The 26,812-nt window shown below is 46.9% G+C and overlaps 1 protein-coding gene across 1 annotated transcript in view; it reads right to left on the bottom strand.

Annotated features, from left to right (window-relative positions):
• Positions 1-26,812, bottom strand: part of SNX4 (sorting nexin 4) — a 1,088,579-nt gene that overhangs the window by 131,976 nt on the left and 929,791 nt on the right. Inside the window, exon 11 of the mRNA XM_069616639.1 lies at positions 19,868-19,967. Coding sequence (XP_069472740.1) covers positions 19,868-19,967 — 100 coding nt within the window. The remainder of the gene's footprint in view (positions 1-19,867; positions 19,968-26,812) is intronic.

Below are 26,812 nucleotides of genomic sequence, written 5' to 3'. Positions count from 1 at the left end.
TAGCAAGCACAGAAAATCTGATGTGGGGGAACAGGAAAAAAACAGGGAGACACTGTGCCCAATACACTGCGAAAAATCCCTTCCCGGTCGTGGGATAGCATTCATTTCTTGAGGAAGATCTTGCAGCAGAGAAAGTGTCCTTGCAACCCTGCAAAACAAGGAGTATGAATTTTCAGAAATTAGGGGCCATGCCCCTGGGTTGAGGGAAGCTAGGTCGTGGTGAAGGATTTGACCCTATCCGGCAGATAGGTGTTGGGTGGAGAATGATTGGATCCTCTTGGGACAGTTGTACAAGGTCAAAGAACCAGTATTGCCTGGCTCTGGTCGATGAGAAGCTTTCATCTAAGTAACATTATCAGGTCATGACCATGTTCTCAATAACTAAGATGTAGAGTATTGTACTTCAGATTGGCCACCAGGGGGCGTATGGATGTAGAACTCTCTATAGACAGTTCCTCACCGAAGGGCTGCCACAGAACCAGAGCCCCCCACTCGAATAGCCCCCATCTGAGGAACCTGCCGGCCCCACCTGGCCCCCGTGTGCCAAGCGTCCTGGTGCCCTGCGGGGGAAAAACTCTGAAGTCCTGAACCTCGGGAGATCCTGAGATAGCCGTCTCGTTTGTGGTGGCGGGACGCGACTGGCTCCCAGTCCGCCTCCAGGGACCAGGGAAATTATACTGGCCTTGATCCCCGTGGCACGATTGCCAGCAGCCTCTGATCCCCTGGAGCAAAGGAAGGAGCAGACCCCGAGCTCCAGGGTGCATGACTCGGGGGAGGCGAAGTGCGCCCCCCCCCCCATTGGGAAGCTGAACAACCTGGGGGCCACCTTGCACTCCGAGGACTGACCTGGAGCAGTGAGCTTTATTGCCAGGTACGGCCCACTGCAGAAATTAAGAACTACCATTGCTGCCTGCGAGCCACCCCACCCCCAGGCTGCCAACTGACCCAGGGAGGGCTGGGTGAGTCCCTAGGGGCGGAATCGCCCCGAGTGGAGCTGTCCTTTGCCCCACCGGCTGCCTCTGGCCCGACAAATGAGCCTGAACTGTGTCCTGCCTCACGGGAGAGCAACGGGGCCCCCCACAACCAGGCGGCCCCCCACAACCAGGCACCACCCAGCCCCCAGCAGCCCTTTACCAATGCCAAGCCAAATAGATTACTGTGCCTGCCCTAAGACATCGGGGCACCCTTGCAAACCCTGCGGGCTCTCTTCCTGCCAGTCATCCCTGGAGGGATAGGGCGGGGCGCACACCAGAGGAGTCATCTGCTTACCCTCAACCATGGCTCTGGGGCGCAACCTAGACCGGTACGGGTCTCTTAGTGGCTTACCGTCCTTTATCAGGCTGGCGCCCAGGGGTTGTTTCCTACTCCATGGCCCGCCATGACCTCCCTGCCCCCACCGAGAGGAACCATGTACCACAGCCCCAGACCGGACGAATCATCCATGAGTTGGGCTGCTGCGCTCCGAAAATACCAGTTTGACCAGACACCGCTCCAAAACCTAGGAAAACATGCCCGTCACGACAGCACCTGACCCTAAGGTGGCCCACTCAATGAGTAAGGGAATGGTAGCACTTCTGGAAGAGATAAGAGCTTTCAGGGTGGACATAAGCAAAAGACTGGATCGGCTGGATAAAAAAGTGGATGACCGAATCCAGGGCCTTGAAGCAAACCAAACCTCTGTTGACCTGCTAGAGACCCAGATTCACACAAGCCTCTCGGAACTAGAGAGGAGGTAAGAGAAGTGTGTGTTAAAGATGGACGATTTCGAAAACCGTGAACGCTGCACCAATCTAAGATTTTTTGGTTTTTCGGAGCAGGAGTGAGAAACGCAGAGTAACATCAGCAAGGCCAAAAATGAGGCCGTCGGGAAGCTTTTCAATGAGGGGAACACCAATGAACCCACCATCAACAGAGTGCACAGGGCAGGGGCAGCTCCAGAGGCCCAAGGTCTGTGTTGGTAAGGTTCCACTAGGGAAAGGGGCCCAGAAGAATTGGAAGCGTCGCAAATAACAGTGTACCAGGACTTGTCAGCCTTTACCCTGACCAGGAGGCGGCTCTGCGTACCATTGACAAAATGGCTCAGCTCAAAAGGAGTGCGATATAGATGGGGGTTTCCCTTCTCCCTAGCCTTTGAATTCGAGGGATACAAGTACAGTCTAGTGACCGAGGACATAAGCAGAGTGACACAGGAACTCCTGGGAGACAAGGCCCTGGTGCCCACCAAGGCACGAGCAGGAGCACAGATCGAGCCCCAGAAGGCCAATGGATTTGACGGGCGTCATATTCGAGGTCATCGTAATTTAAGAAACTGAACCCGGTGTCGCCTTTGCAATCTTAAGGAAGGAGTCAATTGTTTGAATCTTCTATTAAAGGGAGGTGTGGGGTGATACCTGATTGGGTCCAGAGGCTCACAGTGCCCTAGGGTGAGTTTGAGGCAGTGTTCAAATATGTCGACCAGTTAAATGTCGGGGGGGGGGGAGATTAACTTCCCAGTTGAGTGGGGGGTTGCAGGGAGTTTAGACTTGAGGGGCAGGCTTAACAAGGGGCGGGGTGGAGCTCAGAGGTATTTAAGTGTGCTTTACAGGCCCAAAGGTGGTCTGGTTCAGCGACTTATTGGAGGTTGCAGGTAGTCCAGGTGCCACTGGGAGGGCAGAGGACAGGGGGGAGATGGGGGGAGTTGGGGGTTTTGTGTTTCACAGAGGGGAATTTAAAGTTATGCAGGCTATCAAGCACCATATCCGCTCAGCGGGAAGTTGTGCCATTTACATTCAGAAGAAAGGGCACTGAGCCTTGGAGCGGTGTGCAGCATAGTGCTAAAGCCAAGGGTCACATGAGAAAAGCCAGACCCCCCGGATGGAATCCCCCACACAAGAGGTCCTTAACTGTTTGTGAGTTCAACCGGCTGAAGTTAGACTATGTTTTTGCAGGAGACCCACTGGCAGAGGGGGAGGGAACCGTCCTTGAGAGCCAAGTCAATAGGGAAGGTGTTCCACGCTTCCTGTCTGACCAAAAAAAGGGTATATCTCCCAGTTGCTAGTAGGCTTCACTTTGCCTTGAAGGTGCAATTGAAGGACCCAGGGGGGCGCTTCGTGATGGTTAAGGGGGAGGTTAAAGGACAAATGTTCACAGTGGTCTCCCTCTACTGCCCGAACGAGGCACAGGACCAGTACTGGGAGACACTAAGTAAAATTCAAGCCTTTGTAGAAAGCATTCTGCTTATTGGGGGAGATTTTAACATGGTCCTGCACCCCGAGCTCGATAGGAAAAGAGCGGGCCCCCAAACAGCAACTCAGTCGCAACACAGGGTGGCCTTGTGCTTTCAGAGGGTTAACATGGAAATGGGGGTGGTGGACTCATGTTCAGGAACAGGGCCGAGACCCCCCCCCCCTTCACGTAATACTCAAAGGTGCATGAAAGGTTACCAAAAAGTAATAAGAAATCGATGTAACAGAATACAAATAAAAAGATACATAGCATACCACAATGACAGGTTGGGAGGGAAGAACAGAAGTTGCGGGGGCGGTTATACATAACAGAGAAAAAACAAAGCGATCATAATTAGTAATGGTAGAAAAACTGGTATGTCCACATATGAATGCCATATCAGATACTTGGATATGGCAGTTACTGCATTTCGTGCATGAGAACTACATTGGTGAGGCTGGGTACCATGAGGCTGCGTACCATGAGTAGAGGTTCTTTCAGGGTACCCAGCCTCACCAATGTGGTTCTCATGCACCAACCTGTCATTGTGGTATGGCATGTATCTTTTTATTTGTATTCTGTTACATCGATTTCTTATTACTTTTTGGTCAATATGCATTAATGTGACACATTTTATTTCTTATGCATATGTGGGCAATCTTGTCTTTACTGATTTATTGGATGTATCCAAACTCCATATTGTCATGTTTTATAATGTTGATGTGTATTGCAACATTATTAATTTGATTTCAAACTTGTTGGGTTTTGTATTTGTTAATTTATTTAAATTACCCAGCCTTGAGAACTACCTGTGTGTCGAAACACGTGTCGGCTGTTCGTTTTCGAATTAAAGCTTCCAACTATTATTGTTTCGCCTTATTGTAATGGTGTGAAGCGCATTCCCACCCCATCTCCCACTGAATCCCTCCCCAAGTCTAATGTGATGCCCATCGGAGTAGATGACTCTGCAACCATAAGTAGGAAAACTGTAGGTGGGATGAGAGTCGAGCTCACGTCCGCCCCCTGTTACTGCATTCACCTACCTCAATTTCACTCCCATTCTAGAAAGAATAAGACTGGATCTCCTCCAGCGCTTGACTCCCCTCACCCTTTCCTAGTTTGGGCGCATGGTGACAGTGAAAATGAATGTTCACTGCCTTCTATATTTGTTCAATTCCCTCCCCTCGCCCCTCCAGGACACTTTATTTTCAAAGCTAGAAACCATGGTGAATCAGTTCATATGGAAGGGAAAGCGGCCCAGAATTAGACACGCGACTAACTCTCCCCACAGACATTGGCGGTTTTGACCTCCCAGACTTCAGGCAGTACCATAATGCAGCACAATTGCGAGTCATGTTGGAGCATTTACGAGTTGTCTGGGCACCTACTGGACTTATATTTAAGACGTACACGCCCATCCTAAAAAGGTTAGGTACCTATTGTGGGCTCCAAGTAGAGCGATTCCCACCCATATCAAGACCCACCCAACCCTCTCTGTTCTATGGGGCTTATGGAAAAAGGTCAAAGGGAATTCCCCCCTCTCCTCCTGGCCATCGCCTTGGCGCTCGATATGGGAAACAAGGGCTTCCGACGTACGCAGTTGTGGTCAGAAAGGGGACTTGAGAGAGTAGGCCAATTGTTCAGAGGGAATCTCTTCATCAAATATGAGGCACTGTCTGTGATCCTGGGAGCAAATTTATTGAATGACTATGAATACCTGTGTCTGAAGGGTATTGTGACCGACCACAAATTGCACACTAATCTTGCCCCCCCCCCTCACGCCCTTTGAATACATTCTTAGTGAGTCCACCTTGAGGAAGGGAACACTGTCTAGAATGTATAGGGTACTGATCACGGCAGAGTTGAAGGGGAGGCAGAAGTTTAAACAGTTCTAAGAGTTAAAAGCCAGGTGGGGGTGGGAGGGGCGATACCAGATAACACCTGTCCAAGATGTTTGCAGGTTCCTCCCAACTCTTCCTAAGGGAGTGTGGACAGCTGGGGTCATGGTACCACATGTGGTGGCATTGTCCTAAGGTAAAGGTACAGATATATTGGGCAGAAGTCCTCAGTTGGATTAACGATTTGGTTGGAATAGCTCCCAGCCTGAACCCCCTCCACGTGTTGTTGGCCATCCAAGGTGCTGACACTGACCCTCTCAGGTTCCTGAAAATTATTGAATCCATTGTAAGAGCGGGGAGGGTAGCGCTAGCCCAGAAGTGCAAAGACAAAGCCACCCCAGCGAAGAGTGAACTATCAACCACGCTGTGGGACATATTTACGTATGGGAAATTGGCTGCAGCGGTAAATGACGCAATGAAAGCTTTTCAATTGAGTGGGGAATTTTTATCTTGAAATGGGTGAGTGGAAACATGAACCTCTGGGACAGATTGAAACAAGGGCGGGGGGTGGTCGTACTGCTTTCAGTATTCCTATGTTGAACAGGAACACTAATGAGCTGGTGAATTATAGGCAAAACCCTTGCCACCAAGAATGTCTGAACTCTTTGATGCGAACAACGTCCTGTTGGGCGAACAGCCTTGGTAGTACATGTGAGGGGGGTAGGATAAGGAGGTCGGGGGAATAATGAAGTTTGTTGATGTTTTGTAGTTAATGAAAATGATTGCATTGCTGTATAATAATGTCAATAAAAATCTTCAGAAGTTCTCTCTAAAAATGCAGCACAAGAGAGGACTGAAAGAATTCCAACAACATGGGTGAGAAAAAAAGGTCATTGATACAGACTTAAGAACAGTAAGATAAACTCCCAGGGAGCAATTCTTAGAACTATGACCACCAAGAGACTAACAAATGTTTGAAAATGATCAAATCATTCACCTATTTTTCATGTAGGATGATGTAAATTATTAAACTCAGGAAAATCCTACAAAAAGGCAAGTTAATTCACCTTGTTTCAATAACTTCCAATAAAGGTATACACAAAAAAAAGAAACACTGGGAATATCGCCCAACCTGAGCCTAACTTCAACACAGCTTTTTAATGACACCACCCTGCTCCAACTCCTATCACTCCCTCTCACACCAGCTAAAAGAACGGTTGGGCAACCTGTGATATAAAAGAACAAAACCAAACAGGAGATGGGCTACATCCCTAGTTCTTGCCAATAACACTGGAACTGAATTCTATTCATCCACAGAAGGGGGAACTAAAACCATACAAAAGACACATGACTGCAACCAATCTAAACACCTTCATATTTAAGTTTCCCTCTACATGGATTTAGTCTGTGCGATAGTGTACAGGCCCCACTCTCAAGGAAGTAAACAAGAGGACTCCCTGAAGCGAGCAGCAAGATCAACACTCCTTTTCTTCTCCAAAACCCTCTCTGTGGCTGCCCTTCTCCTTTGGGCTAGGAGTTAGCTCGAATGGCCCCTCGACCCATCTGTGAAGTGTGGCTTAAAGCAAGTCACCTTCCTATACTTAGACCCACCGTTACGAATATCAGTTTATCCTACAATTTCCTTCAGTACTTTTCTTCCTTGGCTTAATAATAATCACCTATGGGCCCAACATGGCTTACATATATTGCAAAAATGAGATCTCCTACTGTAGCCCATAACATGAACCATGAATATCCATCTGTTGTCTCCTCCCACCCACTCTGCTGCAGATGGCCGACTAAGTCCAAACCCCTCAGTTGAATGAGGCTTAATGTGACGCTTCTAAAACGTACACTGTAGCTGGGTGCAATCCTCATGCTGCCCGACTCCTAGTCCCCTGATGAGTTGAGAGGCAGACCACACTTTCCCCTGGGGAGTGGCCTAGCTGCTCTGTCACTATGCCACAGACACCCACAGTTTCTCACGCACGGTGGGCCATGATGCGGGCTTGCATCTCCATTTGTCCATTCTCTGAGAGCTGCCGTGGGTGAGCTCTTCCTCGCTGACACATCTGCATCTGGGGTGGGCAGATGCTCCACAGGCCACCTATACAGTCCGGGCCGCACACCTCAAACGGCCTGGAGCTACACTTTCATCTGGGTCACATCACTGATGCGGCTCAGGACTTCACCGCACCTCTATCACCACCAGTGCCGAACTTACCTGGGCGAGTTGCACAGCCTCTTCACTGCTGACGTGACCAAGGGCTTTATGCACTCCTCAGTGCACGCAGTCTTGTCCAGTATGGGCTGATCACCTACTGGTTCACCTCTCTTCACACTAGCCCCTCACCTCATGCTGAGCTGAAGCGCTGACATAATCTGGAGCATGTTATTCACCGGGCCGCACTGTTGGCATGACCTTGGTTGCAGTCCTCATTCGGGGTGGCATGCTGTCATCTTCTGGGATCTCACTGCTCATGCGTCCCAGGCTTCCATATCTCTGGCTTCACTCCCCATGCAGCTCATCCCGAGCTATTCCATGCATATGTGGCATGGTGCTTTGTTGTCTTGCCACACCCAGAGGGGGTGCTCAATGCCGCCGTCCCCCAACCCCACACCCCCAGGGAAAGCCAGTGCAGTCTACTGCTCCCTCTTTTTTCTTCACCCATCTTAATGATTTTTCTGGTACCTGCTTTGTCACTTTAGCCTTCAAGCAAATCCATTCTTCCTGGTCACTTGCTCTTGGCCCTGAACATCCCAAGGATTCCCCTTGTGAAACATGATAGTAGCTACAGCTGGTAAGTAAGTTAAGTACAGTAAAACAAACGTGCACACATTTAATAAACTGTCTGAATAATATTATCTGTGCAGTTCCAATTTGTTTCCTTCTCCTTTCAAGTACCATAAAAGTATGTAACCTTATATTAACCAGGCCAAATTGGGACAGGTAAGACACCTTCCCAACACAGTCTTTACTCCTGCTTCCGTTCTCACAGAATGAGGAACTAAAGCTCGGTTATCTGGGCTGAGCCATGCACCTCCTCTCTGATTAGCTAGACCAATCAGGTGTTCAGAGGCTGTGATCCTATGGACGATGAGGCGTTCTTATTCGGGATTAGAGGAGGATAGCTTTAAACAAGCTATGTGTCCAGTGTTTGGTGAACCCGGAGCCTTCAAATCTCCCCAGTCCATGAAGTCCCATTTTCATCTTGGATTTGTAATCCTAAATTTGCCAGCAGAGGGCCACCTACCAACCCAACAGTGATACATACTTAAGCATGTATTTATATATATATATATAGAATTACTCACCGTAATCGTATTTCTGATGCTTGCATCTGCTTAGATTCACATGCTATGCATAGGCCGACATCTAGTGGAAGCTGCAGAGTATTTGTTTTTGAAACTCGAAAAGGGACGTCGACAGGGCGTGCCAGTAATACCATCCCTAGTGCGACACCCACTGTACCCATGGTCCTTCACGAGTAGAGGTGTATCCAAGCAGAAGCATATCAGAAGCTCATTACATCTATGCACCTTCTCCCAGGGGAGGAAGGGTGGGTGCACGTGAATCTAAGCAGATCCAAGCATCAGAAATATGATAACAGTGAGTAATGTATCTCTTCTGAGGCTTGTGGAATCTGCTTAGATCACATGCTATGCATAGATTAGTGAGCAGTGTTAGGAGAAGGTGGTGGGTTGTGAGAAGGAGCTGCAGGAAATAGATGTTTTAGAAACGCTTGTCCCACCTATGTATCTGCTCTGGAATGGGTGTCAATGTAGTAGTGCCGAGTGAAGGTGTGTACTGAGCTCCATGTAGCTAAGCAGTCTGGTCTTGTTTACGTAGTAAAGGACCACCCTCCTCACATCCAGTGTGTGGATTTTTACCTCAGCTGAGCTAGTTGGATTCTGAAAGAAAGCCCGTGGCTCAATGTATTGGTTCAAGTGGAATTTGGAAATTAATTTCGGAGAGAACCTCGGATGTGTGCGTAAAACCAATTTGTCTTTATGGATGCTAAAGAAAGGGTCCTGCACTGACAATGCTTGTAATTCACTAACTCTTCTTCTGGAAGTAATAGCCACTAAGAAGGCAGTCTTGTATGACAGGTGTTTAAAACTTGACATATGCATAGGCTCGAATGAGGGTCACATGAGCTTAGCGAGTACAACATTGAAATCCAGCCTGGCAGTGGGTTAGAATTTGGTGGGTGGAGTCTCTTTACCCCCTCCATGAATGCTTTAATGACTGGAATTTTACTCTGAGAGGTGGTGTACGCTGATAAAGCCGCAAGGTGGACCTTTATGGAGTTCAATACTAACCCTGAGTCTAACAAGTGGAGCATATCATTTAGAATGTGGGATGGAGTACATTCTATGGGGTGTATTTGTTTAGACTGGCACCAAATTACAAATGTCCTCCACTTGTAAACCAAACACCAGACAGTTATTTCGACAAGCCTCCTTGAGGATATCCATATAGCGTTGTGGGAGATTAAGGTGTTCGAACTCTATGACCTCAGGAGCCAAGCTGCCAGGTTCATTGAATGTGGTTGAGGGTGTACTGTTATTCCCCCGTGTTGGGTCAACAATTTTGTCTGACACATGAGTTTGATGGGTTTGCACATCGTCAGTTTGTGCAGATGTGGATATCATGGCTGTCTTGCCCACATGGGAACTAGGATGAGCGTCATTTGTTCTCTGTGAATCTTGTTCACTACCCTGCTCTTTAGGGGAGTCGGGTGAAAGGCATAAGCAAATCTCCCTGACCAGTTCATCCATAGGGCGTTTCCCCTTGGAGCCTGGTTGTGGGAACCTGGACGCAAAGTCTGGTCATTGCTTGTTTTCTCCTGTAGCGAACAAGTCCAGCGTGGCATACCCCCACTGAGAGAAGATGTGGTCTACGAAACTTAAGTTGCCACTTGTGTTCCTCTGGTAGAGAGTGTTGAGTACCCCTGGAGCGTGTAGGGAGGATAGGAACAATCCCCCCAATCTCCATATTTTATTTTCTGTGACAGCTTGGACAGATTTGGAGAGTGTGTGCCCACTTATTTCTTTACATACAACATTGCACTGGTACTGTCCGTTAGGATCGGAACTGCTTTTTTCGTCAACTGCGCTTTGAATGCTTGAAGCGCTTTGAATACTGCCAGGAATTCCAGCAGGTTGATGTAGTTCTGAACTGTGATGAGAGTCCACACACCATGTGCTGTGTGGTGAAGGTAATGTGCCCCCCCCACCCAGAGAGTGATGCGTCTGTTGCAATGATCTCTTGCGCCTTCAGATCGTGGAAGGGTTTTCCCTTTAACAGGTTTTCCTTTGTCCACCAGCGTAGGTTTTGTACTTGAGTTGGCAAAACAACTACTAGATTGTCCCACTGACCACTTGCCTGAGACCATTGTTTTGCCAACCAGTCCTGCATGGGTTGCATGCGTAGGCGTGCGTGCAGGACCAGGTATATGCACAACGCCATCATGCCTAGCAAACGCATTGCTTTGCGTTCGCTTATGGCGACTGGCTTGATACTGGGGTATTTGCCGTAGAGTGTTTTGTACCCTTTTCATGGATGGAAAGGTCAAGCCTGCTTCTGTGTCTAAGACAGCTCCTATTAACTGTTTTGTTGTGCTTAGCACAAGGCTTGACTTTTTCTCGTTTATTGAGAAACCCAATTGGAAGAGAAGGTTTATGGTTCTTTGCGTGTTTTGAATGCAAAGATGGGGTTTCCCCCGTGATCAGCAAGTCGTTCCAGGTAGGGGTACCCTGGAATTGCCTCCCTTCATAGGTGCGCTGCCACCACCGCCAGTACCTTGGTGAATACCCTTGGAGCTGACGCTATTCCAAAGGGTAGCACCTTGAATTGGTCGTGCTGGTTTGCTTTCTAGAAACACAAGAGTTTTCTGTGCGCTGGGAACATTGAAATATGAAAATAGGCATCTTTCATATCCAGTGTTGCCATGTAGTCTCCCCGCTTTAGCAGGGGGATTACTTCTTGTAGCGTTGCCATGCAGAATTAGTGTGCCTTTACATAAGTGTTTGCAGGGCCTTAAGTCGAACACTGGGCGCATAGATAGATTTTTTTTGGCACAAAGTAGTATGTTGAATAAATACCCTTGTTTACCTCGTTGGACAGCACAATCTATGGCGTCCTTGAGAAGCAGCGCGTTGACCTCTTCAGGAAGAATGAGCTGTTTTTCCTTTGTAGACTTTCTCTGGCACGGGGGATGGTTTGATGGTTTTTGGACAAGTTCCGCACAATAACCTCCCGCTACTGTCGATAGCACCTACTTGTCCATGGTGATTCCCTCCCATGTGTGGGTGAAGTGTGAAATACGTCCCCCTACTGGGGAGTGTTATGCAAGATTGTATGCAGTACCCTTTGGGTGCACTACAACAACCCTGACCTTATGGCAATAGGAACCCAACCTTTGGTATAAGCTTGTACTACACAGGTTGGTAGCGTGTGGAGCAGCCAGGCTTATCTCAAGAGGGGTCAATGTGAACTCTAGGGGAGTTACACAGAGATTCACAGTGACAAGTATTCAAATAAACACTTGCACACAAGGTTTCTTGAATAAACAATTATTCATGTATTCATCAGTCAGTTAGAATAAGCCTTCTTCAGAAGGGAGCAGTATAAAAGCAACACAAACTCCAAAACTACACACTCTTAAGTTTCTAAATCAGTAAAGACCCTTTTGGGATGGCCCACAGTCACACCATACACCCTCAGGTGACTTCCATAGCTAGGGTGCCGGGGACATTAATATCTTACTGTTGCATTTAGTATACTCTTAGAACTTGGTCAAAGGAAAAGGTTATTAGAACAAACAAGAGACCACAAATATTCTTAAGCAGACAAATACTTTTGGATCCCCTAAGCAGAGTCACTCAGTATAACAGGTTAAGTCAAGGTCAATGGGCAAAAGTCTTACATGAGCTGAAGCACCTCTGGTAGGTAAGTAGAAAAGTCTTTGCCCAATGTTTTAGAGGTCTTTGAAAAGAATCAATGTAGGTGTTAGGGAGAATTCTCTCTTTGGGCTGAATTTCCTAACCTAGTGAGTCCCCCAGCAGCTTTGCTGGATTTCTGGAGTTTGTTTTTTTCCTCCTGCCAAGAGTGAGACTTTTTCTCCCACTCTTGGACATGATTTATGGTATTCCTTTGACTGGTAATGTGTTTTGTGGGCTATGGGGTCCTTTACTCCATAGGGTCTCATGTGTTTTTCCTATGTGTGTTACAAAGCACCCTCCGTGCAGTAACACAGGGGTGTCATAGTGACACCCCACCATAGACTCCATGCCCTGGGGCTGACTACTGTCTACCAGGGCATGTAAAGTCACCATTGGCTTTACTAGTCCCAAATTATACAAACCATCATATTGTGGACGTACTGGTCGGGGCAATTCGATTGCCCCGGGGTCTGTTAGTCGAGGGGGCACGTCTCCGTCCCCCCTGATCGAGTTTTGGCTGGTGGCAGTGGAAACTACTTTTTATATTCGACCGCGAATATTTTCCTATGGGATTTTCCCATTGTTCGAGGCTACCAACTTTAATTATTTAATTCTCATAGCCTCGAACATACCGCCGGTTTATTTAATTAATATTAATTCTCCGGTTGGTAATTTTTGCCAAGACTCGATTCTAAAATGACGTTTGTGTTCTCTTCTGTGACTCCAACCCAAGTCGAGCCCTTTGTTCCACTTTTTGGCGAGCTTCTCCACAGAAGCCTCCAAAAGTGGTGCCACTCTGTCTGGGTACCACAGGGGGTGTGGGAGGGGGTTTAGGCACCCTGGACTGAGTTACCTTGGTAACTCAAGTCGCACTCTTGCGTGATTGGCCCAAGTGGTGAGCCAGCCGGCTCACCACTTAGCATGTTTGAGTGACACCTAGGCTGAGTGAATGGAGGTTTTTTGCATAAAAGCAGGGCTTTGGGGACTGGAACTTCAGAAGTTGCCACAGGACCTGAGAATCCGACGAGGGAGAAGCTGAGCCGACCTACCACGACGACACCACTGGTGGAGCCCTGCAGAACCGACTCACCACTTCCCAACGACAGAGAAGATCTCCCGGCTGGAGAGGTGTCTTCCCCTGACTGGTGGGCACAACCAGTTTACCTTTCTTTCTTCGCATCCCAGCCCGGTTTGTGGTCGAACTGCGCGTGCCAAGCACCCCGGCAGCCGTATAGCCACTCACCACTGAACTGCGAATCACTGGACCGCTCCTTGTACCTGAGAAACTCTGCGGCTGGTTTCTTCCCTGGCAGTGCGACGGACTCCTGTCTTCCTCCACAACGAGATCCTCTCTTCCCCCGGACGATGCACCGACTTGCACCCGCTGCCAGGAACAACTGCCCCCGCTGGAGCGTTCTCACCACTTTAAGGTACCGTGTCCGCCAGGCCTCCCTTTCTAAAGATTGCTACAAGGTAATAATAACCCCTTAACTTTCTGGACTGGGCTGGCCGCCTTGACCCTCTAACTGGTCCCTTTCTTTGGTCCAACTCCTTTTTGAACCTTTACAAGACTTTAGTGCACTGTAACCGTGTGACCTTGGACACACTTCGTTTGGATCCTCTGAAAGTGGATCCGGCCTCTTGAACTCGAACTTCACAGTTTTACTTTGCCTTCCTCTCTTGTTATGTTCTGATAAAAGTGTTGGGATCTGTTTCAACTTGTTCTCTGATTTTCTCTCCCTTTTTAAAACGAACTATTAGAGTGCCATCTACGTTAAGCGCTCACCGCTGTCTGAAAATAAGTGGGGCTTTACTTAAGACTTGTCTAATATTCTTTTAAGGGAGTGTATATCTTTTAGTGACCGTGTTTTTGAATTGCTTACTATTAGTGCCTGTGTGTTTTTCTAGATGTGGTTTTAAATAAATAATTATATCTCTTTTACACCAAGCCCTGGTCAGTGTTTACTTATTCTATTGTGTTCTCTTGACCTATTGTGTATACTCTGTATACTGCCTAACTCTTCTTGAGGGAAGTTGACTGCTCAGCCACAGCTACCAAGTGAATCTGTGTGGTACAGACTGCTACCAAGTGGGTTTACTGCCAAACACCTGTAGTCCTAAATCTTTTGCAGTGGTCCCAGGGGGAACTGCACAGGTTTCTGCCTAACAGTCGGGCCACAAGCTGTTTAGGCTTGTGAGTAGTAGAAAATGCAAGTAACTCTACAATGAGAGGTAAGTTCTCTCAGACTTTACAGTACCTTTATATTGAAGAAAAAAGTGCAGCAGATGACTCCTGTTCCTGTGCAGCGCTGCAGATCTCACTGTTCCTGGGCCTCAGTCGTGGGGACAAAAGGGAGGACTTCTGGGGGCTCCTGAACTGCAATGGGTCGGTCACCGCTCGCAACCGGCAATCTTTCCAACAAGTGGCACTTAGGTGTTTCAGCTCCCCGCAACTACCGCAAATAGCAACTTTGTGGTTTCTGGCTGTCAAGATGGACTTTCCTTGCTTCTGGGGTCCCGCACTCTGTTGAGGAGGCTCAGGTTCGGTCAGTCCTGCTTCCTGGGAGTCCAGAGGATCTTCCTGGTGCTATTGGCCAACTTAAAAGCAACGCACCCAGCTCTGAGAGAATGTCCAGGTGTCTTACTTTGGAGTTGATTGGTCCCACCAACTCAAGGGGAGAAGTCGTCCTTGCAGGGACTTCTGTCAATACAAATTTGGAGTTTCAGCACAGCAGCAGAGATTCACCAGGCAAACCAACGGTCCAGGAGTTGCAGCAGGCGTCCTCTTCAAGTTCTTCTTCGGTTCCTTCGACCAGTGGACGACTCTGCCTTCCAAGCCAAAAAGCCTCGCCTTTTATTCAGTTCTCTCCCATTCATTCCAGCCAACCTGTAGTAGGGGGGCTGTCCTTGCTGGACAGTCAGCCAGCCAATCATGACAGAGTGCATTTGGGTCTCCTAGGAGACTAAGCACAGGGAGTTTCGGCACCTCCGTAAAATTCCTGCCCCCACCAGACACCCTGGAGCCAGAGGCAGGCTTCACTCGTGAATCCTGCCAAAGGCAAAGTGAACCAAGGGACAAAACCTGGTTTGGTGCGCAGAGTAATTCTCAAGAAGGACCTTTCCACAAAGAAATGGCGAAAAAACAAGCTATGTTACAGAAAATGTTACATGAGAAGCTAGACAAAGGGGACACGAAGTAACCCCTCCAGCACCCTATTGTAAGATAGTGTGTGCTGGGTCTAGAGAGTTACAAATGTAAGTCAATTTCACTTTACTGCTCTGGGAAACAGTAGTTTATCCCATAGAAGGTATTTAAACCTTTGGGAAACCTGAAAGACTTCCCTGTGTCACTGCACTGAAGGTGCTGTGTGACAATGTAAAAGAGGATGCCTATGGAGTTTGTCAGACTCCATAACCAAAAGAAACAGTTTTCAAAAATCACATTAAAATACATGAGCGAGCGGGAAAATGGGTCTCTCTCTCCAGGTTAAAAAATTCAAGTCCTCAAAATCCTGCAAAGTTGCTGGGGGTCTCTAAGGTGGAGGGAATTAGCACGTGTCTGAAAATTCTCTCCAATAGGGAGGCATGGGAGGGGACCTGTAGCGGGCTGTCATTGCTTGGGAGGTGTTCCTCCATCTCTAGATGTGGAGGATCTCCCCCGGCCACGGGCTCGGCACTGGCCTCTTTGGTAACCCTGTGAAGCTTGACCCTGGTTGTTATTCCAGGAAGAATTTTGACCGGGTCCGTAATCAGAGCCTCTGGTAATTTTGGCCATGAAAACGGCCAGAATTGCTTCCACCTCTTTGGCCTGGTGGTTTGTCAGTCAACTGGCCCAAAGACTTTAGGGTGTTGCATTCCTCCTTGACGGACTTTAGGGTGTCCTCTACGGCTTTGCTGAATAAGACTGTTGGTTCCACTGGCATGTTAAGTAGCGTAGCCTGGGTCTCAAGCTTAAAGCCAAACTGAAACAGTTAAGCGTGCCGCTTGATTATGGTGCCTTCAGCGATATTCCTGCCCGCATTATCTGCAGCATCAAGGTTATTTTTAAGAATGCAGCTGGAAGTTGCTTTGCCGTCAGCCGCTACCAGGGCTAGTTGTGACTTTAAACGTTTGGGAGCAGAAGCTACAAGGGTAGTTATTTCGTCCCATTTGTGGCAATTATAACTTGCTAACAGTATGGAATTGTTGGCGCTTCTAGTCTGAAAAGCTGCTGAAATCGCTACCTTCCTCCCCATAGTATAGAGCTTCTTGCTTTCCTTATCTGGGTGCCTCTGAAGAGGCTAGTGGTGTTCCTGCCCTTTTACGGGTTGTTGTAACCACAAGCGAATCCGGCTTAAGCTGGCCCCTGATATAGAGCGGGTCAGAAGGCGCTGGGCGGAAAAGATTCTATACCCGCGGGTTTACTGCCCGTGTATGGTTAGGGGTCTCCAGGGAAGGTTTTATCCTTCTTAGGACAGACTATAAAATTGGGATGAATTGGGTGACAGACTTCTTGTCTCCAAAATTATCTTCCACAAAGTCTTTGTCTAGTTGAGTTTCTTGTGTCTGAATACCAAAGTGTTCAGCTGTCTTGATTAACATGTCTTTATCGAGAGGCTGATTATTCACTGGCGAATCGGCCACTGGTGAGTCCTGATGAATTGGTGAGACAAGGGTGTAAACCTCTGCTTCCTCATCATCATAATAATAATGATGATCAGATTGGTGGTAGTCTTCATTATCCCCTTTAGTGTCTGTATGGACGTCATACCTAGTGCTGGTTGGACTGTACTGAACACAGGAGTGACTCAGGATGAGCTCTTTTAGCTGGGGGCTGGGAGCTGGAAGCCTCAGTTGTATGAGGTGTAACCTGAAAGTTTTGGTAAGCCTGTGGGGTTTTTTCAAAGAAATTGTCCATAAAGGTCTTTCTTGTGACCCAGTCTATGTCTTGCGCAGTCCATTGGGCTGAACTGGGAATGACACCAGGGTACTGAGGGGTAGAGACTTGTCCTAGGGGTGTACGATGGCCCTGGGGTGTGGATTGGCCCTTGTTCTGTAAGGTTTCAGCCAAAGAACCTTCCTCCTGTGGGAAACAGTGTGTTTCCCTAGAAGTAGGGGTAGACGTGTCCTTATGAGACTTATCTTTATGATTGGGACTCTTGGAGGAGTGTTTCTTGGAGTGCTTAGACTTTAACAGGCTCTCAGGGACGTTTTATTTTACTAGGTGGGATAAACGAGTGTTTTTAGACCCTACCGCTTCGACGTTTGTCGACTTTCGGTAATGGAGCAGACCGCTGCGTCGTCAGCTGACGATCTGTCGATGTTTTAGGGACTGCGTCTTCTTGATCTTTAGACTCACAGGCCTGTCATGGGGCGATCGGGACCGCGAGTGCCCAGCGGACAGGGATTCTGTAGACCTCCCCCCTTGATGCTGTACTTGGGCGTTTTTAGTCGATGATGTCGACTCCTTGCCCCGGGATGTAGGTTTAGTGGTGGGGGTAGTGGAAGGGCTTTCGCCGCCGGGTGTCGTCCCCATAACAGAGCCGGGGTCGGGGCCTGCACTCGTTCCTCGTCGCCCGAAAAGACGGCGACGCTGCCATCACTGTAAGCTCCCTCCACGTCAATGGCTGCCTCGGCCTGAATTGCGTGATGCGCCCAGCGCTTGGTTTTCGGTCTTTAAGAGTTTTCATTTTTGAAGAGCTTGCAGGCTTGACAATGCCCGTTGTCGTGGTTGCAGGCTAGACACAAGTTGCACACTCAGTGCTAGTCTATCCACAGGAATTTTTTATTGCACTTGGGGCAACATTTTGGGGATATTACTGGCACGCTCTGTCGACGTCCCTTTTCGAGTTTTCGAAAACAACTAATACTCTGCAGCTTCCACTAGATGTCGGCCTATGCATAGCATGTGCTCTAAGCAGATTCCACAAGCCTCAGAAATATAGATATACATATGTATATATTTCTGGAAACCAGAACCCCCCAGTTTTTGAGGTGCAACAACCCCAATCGAGAAAGGGCAAGCAGTAGACCATGATTCTAATGCCTTCATTGAAACAATAAGGGAGCTGACTTAGAAAGACTTAGAAAGAACCTAATATGTTACCTTCACAGAACAAATGTTGAGAACCTTCCCCTCCCCAAAGAATCGTGCACCTGTAGGAGAATGGGTATTAGAGGGTATGGAAGATCCAGGAAATGTCCATTCCACAATATGAGAGATACAGCAAGTGGTATGGCTCATTACCCAAAAGAAAGTACATTTGCAAGCAGACAGTCCAGCGAATGCACCCAAAGATAACTACAGTGGTCACATTTACCATAAAGGCGGCAGACGGCCCTTCACTGTCAAAAGAAGGATGAGGGCTGGAAGAAAGACCACGAACCAGAAGAAGGCGAACACTGCAACTAAAGATGAACAGAGCAAGAGACCTCCATCAACACTAAAGACATCCAAAGGAATAAGCCAGTCACGCCCCAAGAAGTCATAACCTTGTCCAGGTTTTAAAATTCCTAGTAGCCCAGTTCTCTGAAGCACAACCCTCAACGAAAAGAACTGAAGGAAGCCCAGCAAGAGAAACACAAACAAGCCAGAACCATGGTGGTCCAAATGGAAAAGGGGGACCTGGGGGAAAGAGCCTGCAAGAAGACCCCCATTAGACTGGAACCAGGAATAAAGTACCACTAGTGCCAGGTACCTAAAGAGATGCAAATGAAAGCCTACCAAATCTTCTCAAAGATAAATGTCCTTAAAGAGGGTTTGCAAGACCAGGGAGCAACAGCACAACTAGAAATCCAGTAGGAGAGCTCATTATGCTTCAAAACAAACCCCAGACCCCAGTCGTGAAACAATCCACCCATAGTTCTCAGCCACTGCAGAAGAGACATCTGTGCTGTCAGCCCAGAGTGGTCAATCAACATCGTACCCATTTTGGGAATCAGAATCCGCCAACCAACCACATAGGTCCTTGGCATGTGACCTGGGAGTGTCTGTTCTTTTCACTCTAAAGGTATATGAAATGTATAGGTGATTCTGTTTGAAATCTGATTTATTTGAAATGCAAATCAAAATTGTTGACAAAAAAAAGATGGTGGGAAAGAGAAGGGTTTCGGTATAAGGAGGGTGAGCAAGGAGATGTCTATAAGCAAGAACATGGAGGGTGGGTGAAGGTGTGGGTGGTGGCTGCAAGAGATGCTGGGTGAGTAAGATGGACACAGGTGCGCGAGACAGGCTCTGAGAAGTGCTGGCTGTGTGAGAGGTGGGGCGAGAGAACAGGAGAACCAGAGGACAGAGCACAGGGTACAGTGAAAGGTAAGATGAAAGAGCAATGAGAGCAGAATGAGACACAAAGGGTAACAGGTTGAAAGGGACGAAAGGGTAAAGACGGCAGAACGGGAGAGAATTCAGAAACTGGATAGTAGATACAGAAAAAGAACAGGTGCGTGGGAAGGTGGTGAAAAGAGGACGATATGAGTGAAAGATCAAAAGGGTGAGGGGGGAGAACGGAGAGAATGGAGTAAGAGATGAGGTTAAACAACAAGGGAAAGATTGAGAAGAGACGAAACCCTACCATTGCAAAAGAGGAATAAAGTAGGGCTGATCTTGGGAACCATTTCAGAATTTATTTGAACTGAAAATCCGGTCTAACTTTACAACACAATGCACAGATGTAGTGGTCGTTACATAGAAAAGTGCAAAGGTAGACCTTTTAGAACAGATGGTAATAGCACCAAGAAAATAGAACAGTGCTAATTGTTGACAAATAACACATCATCAAAGCTGGTCCTTTAAAGGTCTGCAGCTCAGACAATCAAAGCCACCTTTTAAGCAGTTGTCAGCGAGTCTGCTGCTCCTGCAAAATGCAGCACTTGTCAAGAGAAAGAAAAATAATACCCACCCCTGTCGCCAGCTCCTCGCACTGTTGTTTCTTGGACACCAGGTCCAGAGCCGCCATCTCCAAATCATACTGTAGAAGCTCATGTTTCCTGCAAACTGCCCTAAAAAAGAACCATTAAAAGGATTGTCACATCATACTTTGTTTTGCTTTTCTGGCAACCTTTTACGGTTGGAAGAGGTTAAGAAGGTTCCTCCTTTTTTTCTGAAATTCCTAAACATATATATAAACCGATAAAGAATTTGGGGGGACGATATCAACGTAGCATTATCACAAGAGAGATAATTTTTGCATATCTGACAAAATGGATGTTTGTATACAGGAATATGCCATTCTGTAATCAGTACACTGAATTAAACAATAGAGACACCTGTATTAGGAGAATGAATACTAAAGCACAGGGCCTTTGCCAGATCTGCTCTGTGATGGGGAAGTGTTACAGTGTGCCAAAAGGCCTCGACAACCATAGATTTCCTGCATAGCTTCCCAGCATGTTTTAAAAGCGTGCATGGAAATGGTTTGGAAGGATTCCTGAAAAGGATGTGGGGAAAGGGTACGGCGGGATGCCTGAAATGGGTGTGGCGAGAGGATATGGTGGGATTCCTTAAAAGGGAACAGGGAAAGGGTTTGGCAGGATTCCACAAAAGGATATGGGGGAAAGGGTTTGGCAGAATTTCTCAAATGGGTGCACAGGGGTGAATATATGGCAGGATTTCTCAAAAGGGATTGGGGAAAGAGTTTGGCAGGATTCCTCAAAAGGGTCTGGGGGAAAGGGATAGCGGGATTCCTCAAAATGATGCTGGGGAAATGGTCTGGAAGGATTCCTCAAAAGGGTGAGGGTGGGTATGGTGGGATTCCTATGGGCAAAACAGTTTGGAAGGATTCCGCAAAGGGGATGGGGAAAGGGAAGGGAAGGGAGAGATTCCTCAAAAGTGTGTGCATAAAATGCTTTGAAGGATTCCTCAAAAGGGTGCCTGGGAAGAGAGTATGGAGGGATTGCTCAAAAGGGTGCCGGGGGAAAGAGAGTATGGAGGGATTGCTCAAAAGGGTGCCGGGGGAAAGAGGGAGGGAACAACCAAGGAAATTAAGTGCATTTTACTTTATTTTATTTTTTTTTTAAACACATTGTTTTTTTCCATTTACCCGCCATTGCTAACGACAGATCTGAAGAGCGTGTATAATCATTTAATTTTACATACTGGTAGTTGCAGAACCACAAAAGGAACCTTTTTCAAAGGAAGTCTTCCAGACCCAAAATATCCTCCTTTTAACTTTGAAAAAGGCAAGGGTAAACAATTGAGGATACACAGAACTCCCCCCACCTCATTTATTATTTGAAAATGTATAAAGCGCAAACTATGGCCCAAAGGCGTCTAGAATGAATGATGGCGAAGTGCTTTTGTTCACAAGTCATCTCCGGCAAATCCCTGCTTAGACTTACTACTTTGAATACCAGGGTCAGAAATACCCCAACATTACTTTGCTGGTGGATCCGAAGCGACAGACCATCTTTTATTGCCCACTGTGGAATGCATTCTGCCAGTAGGCAGGACAGGGGATTGTCTTTGGCAGCACTTACAATTCAGGGCTGAATTTCAAATTCAACACAAAAAAGCAGGCAACTTGTTGCAGTGTTTGCCTTTGGACTCCGAGTAGTAAATTGGCAACAGAGCTCAGATTACTAATTGGGAAACTAAAGCTCTAACAGATTGCATATAGCCAAACTGAACTTTCCATTCACCCTGCATCAGAAATTATGAAAACATGTACAGTTGTCGTCACAAATTCTCGAAAATATAATTACATTTGTATGTCATTTTTTATTTGACTACAATATCCCAACAATTTGACACAGCTGAATTCTGAATGCCAACGTTTGGGAAAGTAAAAAACAGGATTTAAAATAGAAAAGGTTGAGTGCGCAATTTAGAATTCAACGTTCTTAAGAGTGGAGAACTAGCAAAAATACCAATTATTACATGAATAGCTGCCACACAAATCAACGTTTGGCCGGGACTACTACATAGGAGCAATTTCGTCTCCTCTACACAATGGTCAATAGTCTAGACTTTGCCCTCTGTTGGTGCCCCAGCGTCCACTGACTGTTATAATTGCAGAACAAGAGGTGGCTGGAGCCACCAACTCTGCTATGGGCTTTGAAGTGCAGATGAAATTACCTCATCTGCGAGTGAATCGCAGCCATACCCAAAAGAAAGAAAAAATAACACAAGAAAGTGGATTCATGAGAAAGTAGTTTGTCACAGTTGTACTCTACAAAGCTAAGGCTTTCACATTTTTTTTAAAATCAAGTAAAACAAAAACCACACAATGTTTACACAAAAAGGAGAAAGGCACTTCAGAGGTTTTCCTCGAAAATAATTGTAAGTAAGAAAATGGGATACGTTTTATGGATAAAAATACAAAAGGGCGTAATCTTTAAAAAAAAAAAAATTGAACGATCTACTTGGTAAAGAAAAGTGAAAATAGTTCAAAGTACCAAATAAAAATGATGAAAGGCCCTTATCGGACAAGTTATTAACCTGCTTTCATCCGTGAACAATTGTTCAAGACAAGTGCGATAATGCCCTGATATCACTATCACTTTTGTGCCAGCCATATGTTCAGCATGAACTATTTGTACATGACCCTGTTCCATATTTGCTGCAAAACTGGCAATACAAGCAATGAAATCGTTTCTGCGGTAGATATGACACAAACCCTAATCATGCAAAGTGAAGGAACCAACAAGAGGCATAAACAGAAGTCAACATTAGCAGCAAAACTGTCTACATGAGCAGTCAACGCATGGAAGCGGAACACCACGGATCAGTAGGCAACAATAAAGCAAACAACGCCATATCCCTGGTGGCACCTGAGACGGCCTGCAGATTAAAGAGACATATACCATAATAAACACAGGTGAAATAAAAGTGCGCCATCATACTAGCAGCGCAGACACAAGCAGTGATTTACAGAAGTTCACCTGAATTACCCCAACTCTGAGAACTGGAATATAGGCAATCATTAAGACAGCCAGCCCTTGAACATAAAGAACAACAAAACCGCTGACGAGTGGCACATAGCACAGTCGCTTAGCAGACATACATGGTGTCCAAAACCTCTAAAAACAAATCTAAACAACTCACGTTACACATGTTTGCAAAAACAGCCAACATAATCACATACACTACACTACTAGACCTAACACGACAAATGGGGCAGGAGCTAATGAAAGGAGACCAGCAAGTTCTAGCAGCTATTGCAGCCCTGAAAATTCCACTGGAAGCAAGCATGGATACCATTAGCATAGATGTGAACCTTCGGAGACAAGATGTCAAGTCACTAGCTGAACGGACTGGAACTCTGGAAAAACAGGTTGCAGAGACTACAACGGGCCAGAAAGAGTCCACAAAATATAGGAATATTACAACAACAAATGAGGAACCTAGAAGGGAGGGTTGAAGATGCGGAAGGTCGTGCCAGAAGAAATGTTAGAATTATAGGCCTTCCTGAAGGAGTATAGGGAGCAAGCCCTACGATCTTTGTTGAGAACATGTTACTGCAAGAAATCGTGTCAGGCACCCTATCTCAAGGCTTCACAGTTGAACAGGCACACAGATCCTTGCCTAAAATACCACCACCAGGGGCCCCACCACGGTCAATCATAGCCAAGATATTGAACTACAAGGACAGGGAAAAGATCCTAGAACACTTCAGGAAAGGTGGCACGATAGGTAGAGCCTCTGCGACAATTACTGCGTACCCAGACTACACCCAGGTACAAAAACAACGGATCCACTTCACCTCAGTGAAGAAAAGACTGAGATGCCAATCTCAAACATGTGTTGCTGTACCCAGCGAAGTTGAAGATCATACGTAACGGCTGGGCCGTTGTCTTTGATATCCCAGAAGACGCACATAAGTGGTTGGACACAGAACCTCCTGTTAAGGTCCGAAGGACAAGCGGCAGACACAGCGGAGACCTGAGCGAAGCACCCCGTAAACCCCGGCAACAACAGGAATAAGCCATTGGTGAATTAACCATAAGTGGCAAACCCACACAAAATAAATTGTTGACGCTAATCCTTTGAGTATGTAGCAGGAACAGACAACACAGACTCCTATAAACCAGGAGCACAGTGCAAAAGCGCCTTTACCCGTGTAAGGTTTTTGTTATCGGATACTAGCTGTTACATATCCATTTGCTGCACTCCGGACACCAGTGGACAAGATAACTGGGGACTGAGCGAGAAGCGAATATGCCTGAGCACAAGGTACCGAGATGGGCAACTGTTTGGGGGCGGGAGGGCAGGGAAGTTGCGATCGTTAGTTGGGAGTCAGCCTATGTCACAAAATATCACATACACGTTGGTCATGTCGCAATTACCAGGTGACACAGGAGATATTATCCATGGCGGAAGTACTCAAGATAGCCTCCTGGAATGTCAGGGGGCTCAATAGGTACTTTAAGAGGAATAGGATTAAGACATACCTAAGCTGCCAAAAGGTAGATATAGCGTTCCTCCAAGAGCCACACCTCGTTGAGGAGAAACAAAGGGACCTAGCCAATAGAAGGAATGGTAACACACCGGACTCACCATATTCGGCATATTGCTAGAGGGGTGTTAGTATCGATAGCACAGACGGTCCCCTTACGGGTAATTAAGACGGTCAAAGATAGGGAAGGTAGGATGATTACAGTGCATGGCTTCCTGGAGAAAACGGATGTGTGTATTACTAATACTTGCGCTCCGAACCGGACATGGACTGCGGATCATAAAGACCGCTGTCACTACTCAATCAAGACAGGAAAATACTCACAACCCTTTTAGCCAACAGGCTTAAAACAATTATAGACAGGCTCATACACCCAGTCCAGACAAGCTATGTTTCAAATGGGAACATTACATGGAATTCTCGAAACTTGCACCATATTATTGACCACACCAAGAGTAGCACTAATCTTTACGCAATAGCCTCGCTAGATGCGGTTAAGGCATTCGACTCTGTTAGATGCCCATGGTTGCTAGCCACATTGAAAGAGTTTGGCATGGGACCTGCATATATTAAATGGGTACGGCTGCTGTATAGCATTCCGGTTGCGAGTGTAATTTGAAACAATGGGCGCTTGAGAAGGGCATGAGGCAGGGATGTCCATGGTCACCCATGTTGTTTATACTAGCTCTAGAACCCTTGGCGGCGTACCTCCGCAGAGAACAACAAGAAGCCAGCATAGACACACATGGTAGATGGAACTGAACTCCCTATATGCCGACGATATGCTCCTATACGTGCAACACCCGGAAACCAACCTGCAATATATACTGGAAATATTATTTGAGCATTATGCAGACCTCTCAGTTATTACAGTTAACAAAGAGAAATCGTGCTTGTTCCCCTTAGCAGGATATATGGGTAAATCGGGTTAACACATTACCAGTGCTTCCTGAGAAGTGGGAGGTGGAAACATTCAAATATCTAGGGGTTGACATCTACCATGACCCAAAAGCAGAAACACACAAAACACGCAGAAGGCGCTCAAAAAGTTGACGAAATCCATGGATTTTTGGACCCGGTTGCCTCTCTCGCTGATGATGAGCAGGGCAGCGTTACTGGAGAGGGTGGTTCTCCCAAAACTCCTCCACTACTTCACTAATATTCTGCATATCATCCCGGGATGCTTTTTCAGGAAACAAGATGCTGTATGTTGGGGGTTCCTGTGGCATAACTGCAGATGTAGATTAGCACCGTGAAAAACTGCATAAACCATATAATCAAGGGGGTATTAATGTGCCCAACTGAAGTGTATTTTGTAGCGTTCTGTACAATTTGTCACAGGGTGGTTGTCAGATGAGCAGACACAGGATACCCATCTACTACAACCTGCGTGCACCCCCTTCTTCTTGAAGGAGGTGTTATGGACACACGTGGCACAATTTGCGAGACCCCTGCTTTTGTTGACGTTAGGGGTAAAAGTATGGCATAAGGCTTGTTGGCTATTAGGAAACTAATTACCCTACTCGCCTCAGATCCCACGGACGGCGCTGGGTGGGGAAGAGACGCAAACCAGGATAAAGCTGAGAAGATACTGCAAACCTCGAGGGGTGGCGACAATAGGAGACTTACTACGGGATGGAAAGCCAGCAGACTTTGGTACACTCACTTTAGAAACGGGATTAGACGAGGGGTAACACTTACTACATGCCGCTTTGCTCATAAGGCTGAAGCAGAAATGGCGAGTAGGGTCAGGGGAGTCCATACAAAATACAGCAATGGAAACATTCTACGATATAGAATATCAGAAGGGGGCAATGCAGTATCTAGATCATACGAACTAATGACGACCTAGCGGGGGAGTTAGAGGTGACCCGCAAACGCTGGGAAAAAGAGCTGCAAGTGCCGATAAGAGACAAGTAATGGGAGAGAGCGATAGTTTATCATAAAACAGTGTCTAGAAACGCAGAACTACAGCTAATACAGCAGCTATATGCAACAGACAGGGTGTATCTAACCCCCCCACCTCCCCGAAGAATTGCTAGTTTTAGCAAAGAAAAAGAACACATTTGCCCGAAATGTGGGACAGTGAACGCTGGCATGGTACACATGTTCTGGCCCTGCAGGAGAATCCAACAATACTGGACTGGCATAGCATAAATGTTAGCCAAAGCAGACATAACATTAGACATACGTTCTCCCATAGCCTGCCTGCTCGGCATCTTTCGGCAACTGAAGCAGGCAAAGCATGTTAGCAAACTGAAAGACCTGGCGTATATCCTGGCGAAACGCAGGCACAATGGTTGTTGGGAGATAAATGGTCACTCTCTGAAACCTCAGTGTGGAAAGAATCAGCCCAGCGAGGACACGGGGAGCAAAATACATATTTAAACTCCTGGAGAATAATGCTTCAAAAACTGTTGGCCTCCGCACACGTCACAGAACAAACGGCGA

The sequence above is a fragment of the Ambystoma mexicanum genome, chromosome 9 (assembly GCF_040938575.1).
Source record: "Ambystoma mexicanum isolate Mex_15411 chromosome 9, UKY_AmexF1_1, whole genome shotgun sequence".
In the NCBI taxonomy this organism is placed as follows: Eukaryota; Metazoa; Chordata; class Amphibia; order Caudata; family Ambystomatidae; genus Ambystoma; species Ambystoma mexicanum.
Note: the sequence above shows the minus strand (reverse complement) of the source record. Positions and strands in the feature narration are given on the sequence as shown.